This window comes from Pogonomyrmex barbatus, unplaced genomic scaffold, assembly GCF_055798465.1.
Source record: "Pogonomyrmex barbatus isolate J1 unplaced genomic scaffold, ASM5579846v1 scaffold1, whole genome shotgun sequence".
Lineage (NCBI taxonomy): Eukaryota > Metazoa > Arthropoda > Insecta > Hymenoptera > Formicidae > Pogonomyrmex > Pogonomyrmex barbatus.
In genome coordinates this window covers 28,873,181-28,885,291 of record NW_028297098.1, presented here as the reverse complement: position 1 = coordinate 28,885,291, position 12,111 = coordinate 28,873,181, and the positions used below count along the sequence as shown (strand labels likewise).

Sequence of the window (12,111 nt, the reverse complement as noted above, 5' to 3'; positions counted from 1 at the left end):
TATTATATATAGCATCTCGTATTGTTGTTAATTTATACTTTAGTGTTTCCGAAAATGCAGAAGTAAAATTATAAGGCAAAAATATCCATCTGTCTGCTTTTTTTTATTATTTAATCAATATTAAAATGGTTTTTCAAAAATTATTAGATGCCTGAGATCCTATCTACCGAATAATACTTTCTATTTTTCTTATTCTTTAAAATAATTTTGTTTTACTTTTTCTTTCATTTAGCTATATTTTGGTCGACACTTTTTTTCCAAAAAATTCTTTCTAAATATTAATTATAATTTTATTATAATTATATTACAACATTTTATTTAAAAAGAGAATTAGAAAATTGATATTTTGAGTTTGATTGTTTAAATATATTTTGCCGTAAACAACGTGAGATACCGATATTGTACTAATTTTTTGAACAAAATTTAATTGAAAAACATTCAAATTATTATTTTTACTTTATGTGATATTAATTTCTACTAATTATTATTTTATTATTTTTTATTAAATTTAACAGAAAGCATTTCAATACATAAAGATATTTTGATGTTGCTTTAAAATAACAACAATACGCTAGAAAGATTTTTTGATAATGTTCGAAATTATATTCTTTGTTTATTTATTAACAATATATAATCTTTAAATAAAAAAATTTTTTACACCCGTAAATCTATCATAATTTTCATGTGAAGATATCAAAAGTGTGCGAGATTAGATACACAATAAAATTGAATAATGATGGATGATGATATAACATCGTATTACCCTATTGAATATAGTCTATTCTATATAGTTGCCAAATAGAATATTGCTGTAAAAATATTTCTTCGACATTTCTAAAAGCATTTTTATCAATGTATTTAATATGTCATGCAATAAGTATAAGTATAAGTCAAGTAATTAATTAACTCAATTTGATTTATTCCGAAACAATGTCGACAATCTATATTTTTAAAAATACGCATTATGTTATAGAATTATATATTTACAATTATATATTATAAATATTATATACTAAATATATTTAAAACTTTTCAAACTATCTTATCAATCTACATTTTCAAAAAATAAAGATACAAATATTTACTAGAAAACTGTTTTTTAAAATTTGCACTATCTTAAATTCGTATTTTTAAAAAATTTTTAGGTACTTTGAAAGTAAAACTTTTTTATTTGACATGATAAAAAATTTTATAATTTTTTATTTCTCGAGATTTTCGTTTCTTGTACCATAGAGTCGAAATTGCAGTAAATAGTTCACAAATAGAAGTTACGAGCTACAACTTGTCACAGAAAGGTCTTCGTCAATACTTATTATCAATACTTCGTCAATACTTACTGCTTACGTAATTGACAGCATAAGTATACTTTCTTGCAAAACCAATATGTAGTAGCCAACATATATCGCTATTAGCTGTAATCTGTTCATCTAAATATCATCGCCAATAACGCGATATTGTACTGTTCACGTCACGTTATTGCGAGCACAATCAATCTGTTCATCGTGCAAAACATCAGTAAGATCATAAAAAAATGTAAAAAAATCATTAAGTATGCACATGCTCATTGGGAATAACGTTGCGACTGTAAAAAGATCGTTACATTGTAATAACATCGTGCGGCATGTGCGCGATGATTTCCTTCGATCGTGATGTATGAATTGGCTGCGGACATCAGCGATTCTCCGGAATTTGTCGTGCGACCACCTCACTGGTTGAGCATCAAAAATTAGATCATGTTTCACAAATATTTCACGTCAAAGCTTCCAAAGCTACAAGAGTGTCCGATGAAAACGCTAAATCATAGATTAGACACTGTCATGTGGATATTCCTGATACATTTCTTACTAACAAAGAGAAAAACGAGATTCAGGTTTGAAAGAAAAGTTGCGTGTGCCTTTTTTTTATTAATATATTATTAATATATTTATTAATATATTAAAATCTTTTTTTTTTACTAATGAAAGAAAATAATTTCCTATATATTTTGACCTGTAGAAAATAATTCTCAAAGAGAATTAGCTTAAATATTTAAAAAAAAGTTAAACATATAATCTTTGCTTAGATTGAGATACATAAACATGTACACAAAGTATCTTATTTTATTGTTAATTCTTAAATATCTGAAAATTGCGGAGTTTTGGAAAAAATATATTAAATAAAAAATTTTTTAAAGAGAACTTCACGATTATAATATTGATTTATTCGTAAATAGAATTATTCGATATTTCTTTACAATCGCCATTTTTTTAAATCATATTTTTTGTTACTTAATATAATTTATTTGGATATAAATTTGAATATAAAATTATCAAGTTATCAAAAATCAAGCCAGTTATCAATAATTAATATTTTATGCTGTATTCTGATATATTCTCACATAAAATTTCAAATATCTTGTAAACTATCTATTGCTGACAATCTCAATCGATGTCAGAGACACGGATACATAGAAATAATTCGAACTTCAAAAGATCTATTTATTCAATTCAATATTAGGCATCTCGTGATCCTTTCGTTCTCCATCCACTTGAAACAATCAACAAAATCATTGAAGACATTTGAGCGATCACAAGTGAGAATGCGAGAAATAGTGCCACTTTTCAAGTGGGAACAACAAAGCGAAATGCTTAATCGTTAATAAATCTAGTTTGGCCAAGCTATCCGTCGCTTAATCATCAATATGTAACTCTTCGTCTCAAGAGGGAAGTCTCTTGAGGGATGCAAAAATCGAAATTATCTGAATAAGAGCGCATAATTCCTGCGCATTTTGCGGAATAATTTTTATTATTAACGCATGGGAGGATTCACTAACTGTCTATCCAATTTCTCAAAAATAATTTTTTCTGATTAAATGGAAGGAATGCAAAATTTTTCGTTGATAGTTTTTAAGAGCGTATGAATAGCGCATAATTATATAATTTCTTCATTTAATTTTTTTAATGTGGGAGAGGAGGGGCAGCTAGACATACATCAAAGTCTCTGCATTTTGTTGTCTGGGTGTATATAAATATGCAACTACTTTCTATTGCATAATTAATAATTTTGATTACGCAGATAACTTGCTTAAATTATTTTAAATTACTTTGTTAAAAAAATAAAACGTTGCATTTCTTAGATTTTTTATTAATATATTATTAATATTTGGCAATTTAATATGTACAATACAAAGCCGCTTATATTTAGAAATTAATAAAAAAGATGTATATTATTATTTTTTTTATTTTCTAAATCATATTTTCTCAAAAAAATGTATTTATAAATACAAATTACTTCTTTATGAAAAATTATTTCTTTTTCGATTATATTATTAGTTTAAGTACACTTTATCAATATCATTTTTATTAAAATAAATAATTTTATATTAAAAAGAAATTGTTGCTGAAATATTGCTCCTTATGTGTTAACGTATTAAAAGTATATTTCTCTTTTACATATTATTGCATACAATCAGAGTTGGGTAGTTAAAAAGTTAAACGTTAATTAATAAAATTAAAAAGTTAATAACTTTTAATATAACTTAGTTAATTTTAATTAATGAAAATGATTTAAATTATCATTTCAACTAATTATTTTTAAAATATGTAAACTTTAATTTATTAACTTTTTCCTAAGTCAAAAATTTTATATAAACTTAATTTACAAATAAAATATTAAATTTATTTAATATTTTAAATTTATTTAAATTTATTTAAATTTTAAATTTATTTAATAATTCATATTGTAATTGTTTTATTATTTAGAATATTTTAATTTTAAAAAATTACGACATTCTAATTCAATATAAACAATGCTTTTTAAAATTAACCTTTAATTTATGTTTTTATTGAATTTTAATGCAACTTTTAACTGAATTAGTTTTTTGTTCTTGTAACTTTTAACATAACTAAATTAGTTTTATAAATCAATTGTAACTTCATTTAATTAAAAAATAATAATAACTTACCCAACCCTGCATACAAAACATATAATACATTCAACATATCCAATATATCCAATATATGTATTCAATCTTTCATGTAACACATTGCATGTAAAGACATAATATATATCCCACACAATGAACAAAGTATTGTTGTTGTTAAATAATATCTTAATAACGTGTCTAATTAATAAAACATTGAAACATTATTTGACATTACTTCATTAGGAGTATATTCATAAATAGGATTATTCTGAAAAATGTGCGTTTCCGAGATTATTAATAAGCACAAATCTCAAATTGTTGTTTTATGATGTATTTATATACGTCTATATATATATATATATATATATATATATATATATATATATATATATATATACATACATATATATATATATATATATAAAATTATTTATTTATAATATATATAAATATATTCTATACAATACCGATGTACGCGTTTATACATATGCGCGCGTGATATTCTTTGACTATTAGAAATTCATGTAAAAAAATATAAATGCGAAAAACACTTTCATTGGTTCGTTTTGCATATGTGATTAAAAGTTATATATTTTTTAATTTATGCGTTTGCTAAGAGTATTTTTTTTAAATTAGTACGAATACTTTGCAATATTATATGTATTAAAAATTTATATCATCAAAAAAGCAAAGTATGCGTGCCTATAATTTTGAAAAACTAATCTCAACACAGCAATTCCCCGTTCTTTTATTGCTGTGCAGATGCAAAATTATATACAGGATATCTTGGTGCAAAATGATTAGTCAAACCATAAACATGTTCTGATTCTCCGCGCTCATGAAGATTTCTGGCGCCATATGACGATTCCTCAAACGACGGCGGAGCTGAAAAAGAAATTGAAAACAATTATTTTTACAAAGAAATCATTTTATATGCAGTTTGTACAGTGCTACTATAATTTTCTTCATAATAAAAGAATGTTTTGTAAGTAAAACTTTATTGTTATCCTATTGTAATATGATTTTGTCTTTTACATAGAAAAACAAAATACTAATTGTCATGCCAATCTTACGTAAGTTTGGATATAAATGAGATTCCGGCAATGGAGGCAATGCAGTGTTTGCTGAAGGTATGACAAAACCAACTTGTGGTTTCATTGATTCGCCATCCATTCCTACTGGTGGAGCACTTGGAACATGATAAATTGTGAGTGGAATCGTTCCCACGAAGATAAGCGTATTGACAGATAGGTTTCGATGATACCTATAATATATTGCAAATTAAAGCTTATCTAGAGGAGATTATTGAAAGTAAATAAATTATACAATATATTATACAATATATTAATAATAACTAAATAAAATAAATTAAATAAAATAAAATTATTTGTAAAAAAATATTAACCATCCTTCAACGCAGGCTTCCACTTTCAAATTATATTCGAGATCGATGATGTGACAATTAGTGAGATTTGATGGTGGAAGAGGCGGAATGTCTAAATGTTGCTCATAATTAACAGTTTCACCAGCCTCGACTGGTCCTTTACTGATCTCTTTCACCACGATTTCCTCTGTTTTAGTATCTGTGTGTGGTGTGGTAGCGTGGAAAGTCACAATCTAGACTTCACGATACGTTATTATTTATCAACAAAAAATTCCACATACTGTGCAGTCTTAAAATATTCGAAAGTATTATCTTCTAAATGATTTCAATGTACCAAAATTTAATATAGTAGAATTGCTATTACCTTACAGAGTACTAGTTTGACGGTGTTTACAACGACATTCGATAAATTCTCTACATTTATCATGATTGGCATCAATTGGCCGGGCACGTATCCGCGAACTGGTAGCGAAAAGTTTACGGTCAAGGGTGGTGAGCCACAACATAAGCAACAAAATGTCTTACTCATTTCTTGCCGCACAGGTTCCTGAAAATATAATGCTATATTAATAATTCATTGCTATATTACGAATAATTTTAGTTTTAGTGAACAAGTAACACTTAAAAGATAAAATGATAAAATGGTGTAATAAAATAAAACCTTATTAATGACACGACTAAAATAATTTTTTCATAAATTCTTCAATTCAGGATAAATTTTTTAATAATTAACATAATACAAATCATATAATATTAAAAGTTAATTTTATGTAAAATTTATGATAATTTCATAATATCAAAGCTTCTGTTAAAGAATTTATATATGATTTTAAATAATCTAAATTCTTGCATTAAATTTTTAATTAAATTTATTTGAGTACATACAGCTGCTCTTGATTCCTGATTTAAATCCAAAGGGGCGATAACTGTAAAAGGACTCTTAACATCTTGATCAAATTTCCAAGGTCGATCTAATGTAGCCTTGACAGTATAACGAACATGTCCAAAATCCGATTCAAAACTACTCGGTAAATTCATTGGTAAAGAAGAATTGAATGGAAATTTATGTTCTCCCGATTGTATCTCTATTTCTCCACCTTATAAAAAAATAAGAGATAAGAAAACAAACATTTAATAAAAATGAAAATTATAAAATATATCTGTATAGTTATTTCATAATTAAGTTTTATATAAAAAATATATATAATTCCATTGAATTCCATTTCTTCCATTGAAGAATTGATTTATCTTTGGTAAGATATATATTGTTATAAATATTTAAGATATTCAAATGTAAATTTTTTTACATAACGAATCAAGATTTCAAAAGTACTTTTTATTTAAAGTAAATATAATAAATGTAATTTTTCAATTTTAACAAATTTTTTTGTTTGTTAAAATATTTGTTCATTTAAATTAAGAAGGTGTCTATCCTAATTAAGCATAATTAATTCTTTTACTTCCTATTGATCAAATAATATAAATTTTTGGAATTATCTTTTAATAAATTTTATCGAAATATTTATTATTTTATTATAATATCATCAATAAATAACTCAATCTTACCCGAGGCTGATCCAACCAAATAATATTTTGTTTCGAAATAACTTTCATGCGCTGTAACAGTGTGAGTCTCATCTGTATATTGTCCTTTTTCATCCATTTCTTGTTTAACCGTTGACCAATTAGTATTTGCTTCACCTTTTATTTTCACACTTATACCTACATAAAAAAGATTAAACATTATTAATATAATTTAAAAAGATCAAAGCAAAGTATTCAATTAATTTTATTCAAAGAACATTATGATATTTTAGAGATGTCTCAAAGACATTGTAATGTTATAAAAATATCTTAAAATCATCTTTGAGAATTTTTATTTTTAATTAATTTGAGTTTTATTTATCTATTTTGCATTTTGTATTTTGCATCAATTTATATAAAAATTTTTATATTAAATTATCTTATTGCTGGACTTGTTAAATGATCCAATTTAGCGTGTAAGATCTGTATTCATTAAAATAAATGAAGTAACATAATATTCCCATTCTCAAAATTTATTTAATATTATTCTTTGTATTTGTTTTTCTTTATATTTATAGTGACACAAAACTGTCTAGAAGAAAATAAAATGTCCAATGAACAGTAGCAAGACTTTGCATAGGGAAGTACATGTGGCTCTTCTATAATTAACTCACATGTTGTAAGAATAGAAAAAGATCGCTTACGAAATGTGGTAAACATAGAATGCATTTCGTTTTATATATAGTTACATATAGTATATTCCCAATTATTCTTTAAGTTTTTGTAATTTAAGAGAAAAGCAAATGCAATTTATAACTTACACTGTACATTATAATAATATGAATTACTTGAAGTAACTTGTTATTATTTTAAGTAAATTGTATATTTTTTATAATTTTTGTTACGTTATTTTATAGTTTATAATTTAGATATTTTTTAGTAATTTTTGTTTAAATTACTGATTCATAAATCGTTTATGTTATCATAAGTTACTAAATTTAATAAAAAATTTTTCTGATTTTCAATAAAGTTTCCTGATAATTCTTTGATTTTTTAAGACATTAACAAATTCTCTCCCTCTTCCCCCCCCTTCTCTCTCTGTCTTTCTAATTCTAATCCTAAACTTTTTAAGAAAATATGAAAATAAAAAATAACTTGAATTAAAAGAAATTTGTACAAGTAAATTATGTAGAAATAAAAATAGAAATAAAAATAAAATATAAAGAATGTATTTTTAATTGTTATTAAGAGTTATAACACGCGTGTTTAAAAGATTTTGATTATCTTTATTATTTATTAAATATCTTTTTAGACTTAAGATTTTAAAAACGCAATAAAATATTTTAAGGACACAACAAAATGTTTTAAAAACTTTCTAAAAAGACAATATCTTTTATAAAACATTTTTAAAAATGTGTGTGTGTGTGTGTGTGTGTGTGTGTGTGTGTGTGTGTGTGTGTGTGTGTGTGTGGTGTGTGTGTGAGAGAGAGAGAGAGAGAGAAATGTCACTGAGATGTCATTACAAAGTTATATAATATTATATCATTGATACGCTATTTATGAAGCAATTTTTAATCTTTTTCATATTTTTCTTTTTATTAACGTTCTTTTTATTAACTTCCCTATTTTTTGTCATAAAATGTCTGCAAATAATCTCAAATAACTTACCTTGAAACAATGTGTAAAGATTTAATAAATTAAGAAATAAGATGTCATAGCAACAATTTTTTTAATAGTTCCATGTAATGTTTTAATAAAGTTCACGAAATTATAAGATGTTTTTTAGATATCTTTAAAATATCACAATGTATGTTTTCTGGGAGTATAATATTTTTTTTTTTCGCTATATTTCCCATGTATGTATATATAAGCGATTGTTTTTAATAATTAAGCTCACCGCGAATTTTCTTCACACTATCCAGAACAAGGATGATGTTACCCGTCACCGTTTGCCCAGGATAATACGTGCTCCATTGATTATCAAACACTATCCGGAAGTCTTTGAGACCCATATTGACCGTTTTATCTTTTCCGATCTTTCCGATAAATTCTGATTATTCCATTCGTTTTTATCTTCCAACAGCCAACATTTAATATCATAACTTCATCTCCGTTTTTCTTTGCTTACACTGTACCAAGCTGGTGCCGAACCGCTCACGAAACCGGACAACACATCAATGACGTAACAGATACTATAGAAACCTCTCTATCCTAAAATTTCCCTTCGATCTTGATACTTGCACCAATAGCGCACATGCGCAGAATGAAAACATATTGCGCACTTTGTTCTTCATTCGTTTTCTACACACGACCACGTGATCACGTACAATTACTATAGTAGAAGTAGCGCGAGAAGGGGGAATTCAGTCACAAGAGAACAGCTGTTTCGAAATAGGTGGAATAGAGAAGGGTTCTATGCTACCGTCTCGCATGCATTCGCTCTGACATAGGCAGGTGACATAGCCGACGTCAAGACAATTACATTAGTTTTTACATTAAAATGCGCAGAGATCCTTACATGACTCTGAAATGTAAGGATCAGGAATGTAAAGTTTATTTTCTTCTGAAAATTTAAATTCCATTATTTAATTTATTTAATATTTTGTATTATATTTAATTTTAGTTTCTATCTTTTAACATTCAAAACATTAAAATTTTTTAAATAATTTATATATATAAAATTAAAATTGTTAACATACTCTTAAATATATTATAATAAATTTTTAAAAATCATCTAATAACGAATGCATTGGCAAATTGATATTTAAATCCTATTATTTATTCGAATCTTTGTAGAGTATAAAAGTATTTAAAAATATGAAAAAGGACAACGTAATACAATACAGTATAATATAAAAAAATTAGAATTAAAAGTTCAATTTTGATTATTTTTAATAGGAGTGTAAATATGATTATTTTATTGTTAAAAATAATATTAGTCCAATGATTAAATAATATTAGTTCAATAATTAATTCAATTTAATAATATTTAAATAATATCAATTTAATAATATTTAAATTATATCAATTTAATAATATTTAAATTATTAAATTAATTTTTTTGTTTGTAGAAAAATAATAAAAATAAAAAATTCTGATCTTTATTCTAAATTTCTCGAAAACTGTAATAAAAAAATATGATAAATGAAAACATAATCAGTAAAAAATATAAGAGATTTAAAAGAAGAAAATTTTTTAATAAAAAAAAATTATTTAAAGCGCACAATAAAGATCGTATTTCTCTGTAAAATTATAATACATTATTCATTAATGAAATAAAAGATTAAATTTAAAACACTACCTATGTATTTTTTGGAAGTTCTTCCCCCTATTTTAATTATAAAGTGTTTCTATAACATAATAAGACAAAGTGTTAATAAGATAAGTTAGGTTTGACAGGCATTTGTTTTGTAAGATGGTTTGATTGGATTAAACGAAAGAATTGCAGTTTACACAATATACAAATGCAAGGGTCGGAAAAAGTATTAATTTCCATTTACATAAGCAACATTTGCGTCTTAAAACTTTACGTTTTTAATGCCAATGCGCGTTTCGATTTTTTAGCTAACTATGGCCAGTATTTATAGTCAGTTCTTATATTTAAGATCGTCTTAAATAAGCTCATACAGCTATCTTATTGGTTGGAATGTTATCTTAAGACGATCCTAAATAAGAACTGACTATGAATATTGGCCTATGGCATCTCGACTTAAGATATACTGACAAATTGTATGCAAACAACATCAGATGATATCAGTTGATTGTCAATTATATCTACTGTATTTTTGGATGGGAGATGAAAGTTTGGCAATGCATTTATTTCAATTTTCCTATTTTGTGACAGGTTGCGATTTTCATCTCTCGACGGAACCATTTCAATAAGGTAGTTCAGTTTTTTCCAGCTTCAAGAAATGTTTCTGATAACTCTTGTCAACAATGTTCTGTAATACCAAAATAGTGTATAATTTTATACGAACGCTATTAAAGGAGAAGCAGATATTTTTATTATTACCACAGCAGGAACGCTTGACTATTTTTTTCATACCTTTGCAGAGGCAAATTGTTAGAGGATACTAAAAAGAGAAAAATAATAAACCTCAAGAATGTATATATTCGAAATGTTAATAACAATTTATCCGGTTGCATAAATTAAGGGGTCTAAGTCATCAAGGAGAGAGAAAGAAAAACATTAACTATATGATAATAATGGAAAAAGAGGATCATAAATAATTATAATTAAAATTACAATCTGGAATTACAATTCTATTAATAATTTGAAATTATATTATAGCAATTATCAGGATTACTAACAGTAATCGTAAGTTTTTTTTCATATTCTATTATCCAATGATACTGTAGTTTAAGATAGTAGTTCTAATTATCTCTAGTCCTTTAATGGTTAATTTAACTTTTTTTCTCTATATACATTGTTTTTTTTCTCTGTGTAATTTTATATATATATATATGTATGTATGTGTTATGTAATAATACATATTCTCATATAATACATAACTTATTCACATTGAGATATTACTATAACTTGCATAAAATCAGCAGTCTGAGAAACTGCTTCAATTATCTATATCAGAAACTATGCAATTATTGACGAAACAATAGATACAATTTTAATATAGAATTTCAAACTCGTTAGCTCAATTGCTCAAGGTTTCGCAATTTGTCACGATCATCATCATATTTTTGTAAATGTCTGTAGAAATAATGAAATGTTTGAAATGGTTGTAATTGAAACGTAGTTGTATCTCATTGAAATTTATCGTAATATTCTGTACATGCCATTGAGCACATGTTTTTAAAAATAGATCTAAAATGTGAACGTGCCATAGTAAAAACATCACATCTAACCGTTCCAACCGTTAAATGCAATAGACTATTGACTGGCTATTTGATCGATCGTAAAATTTATATGCCGCAATTTTAAATTAAGTTGCATCAACATATAATTTATATATATTTCATAATATACTGTATTATCTCAAGTTATCTAAAAAACGTCGAATTCTCGAATTCTCAAAATTAATAGCAGCATAAATAACACTTTAAAGTCTTACTGCAAAATATTTAGAAAAATTTTTTATTTATATATTGTTTTTACTATATTCTTTATTTCTACTCTATTTTTCATGCGCGCGCGTGTGTATGTGTGTGTATGTATATATGTATGTATGTATGCTTGTATATATGTATATGTCCTTGTCGTTTCCAAAAGTTACATAGGGTGCTTTTCATTTAGTGACAAGTCGATACAAGTATCATGTTGTCCTTGTTAATTATCGAAAGT

General features: G+C 25.3%; 1 protein-coding gene and 1 long non-coding RNA gene across 2 annotated transcripts; one reads left to right on the top strand and one right to left on the bottom strand.

Annotated features, from left to right (window-relative positions):
• Positions 1-3,107: 3,107 nt before the first annotated feature.
• Positions 3,108-9,009, bottom strand: LOC105433302 (arrestin domain-containing protein 17). The gene is made up of 7 exons (XM_011648553.3): positions 8,710-9,009; positions 6,855-7,010; positions 6,174-6,385; positions 5,653-5,835; positions 5,310-5,521; positions 4,978-5,168; positions 3,108-4,789 (listed from the first exon to the last, which is right to left on the bottom strand). Exons 1-7 carry the CDS (start codon positions 8,822-8,824, stop codon positions 4,653-4,655), a joined length of 1,206 nt encoding a protein of 401 aa, XP_011646855.2. The 5' UTR covers positions 8,825-9,009; the 3' UTR covers positions 3,108-4,652.
• Positions 9,010-10,244: 1,235 nt separating this feature from the next.
• On the top strand, positions 10,245-11,414 carry LOC148938331 (uncharacterized). The gene is made up of 2 exons (XR_016141336.1): positions 10,245-10,695; positions 10,866-11,414. It is a non-coding gene; the product is annotated as an uncharacterized LOC148938331 (long non-coding RNA).
• The last annotated feature ends 697 nt before the right edge of the window (positions 11,415-12,111 follow it).

What these genes read in the sequence shown, in the direction of transcription:
- LOC105433302 (XM_011648553.3), bottom strand. Translation starts at nt 8,824, where the DNA reads ATGGGTCTCAAAGACTTCCGGATAGTGTTTGATAATCAATGGAGCACG. An exon ending in TAGTGTGAAGAAAATTCGCG is followed by an intron (nt 7,011 to 8,709) that starts GTGAGCTTAATT and finishes TTTTTTATGTAG; the next exon opens with GTATAAGTGTGAAAATAAAA. An exon ending in TCAAACTAGTACTCTGTAAG is followed by an intron (nt 5,522 to 5,652) that starts GTAATAGCAATT and finishes CGTGAAGTCTAG; the next exon opens with ATTGTGACTTTCCACGCTAC.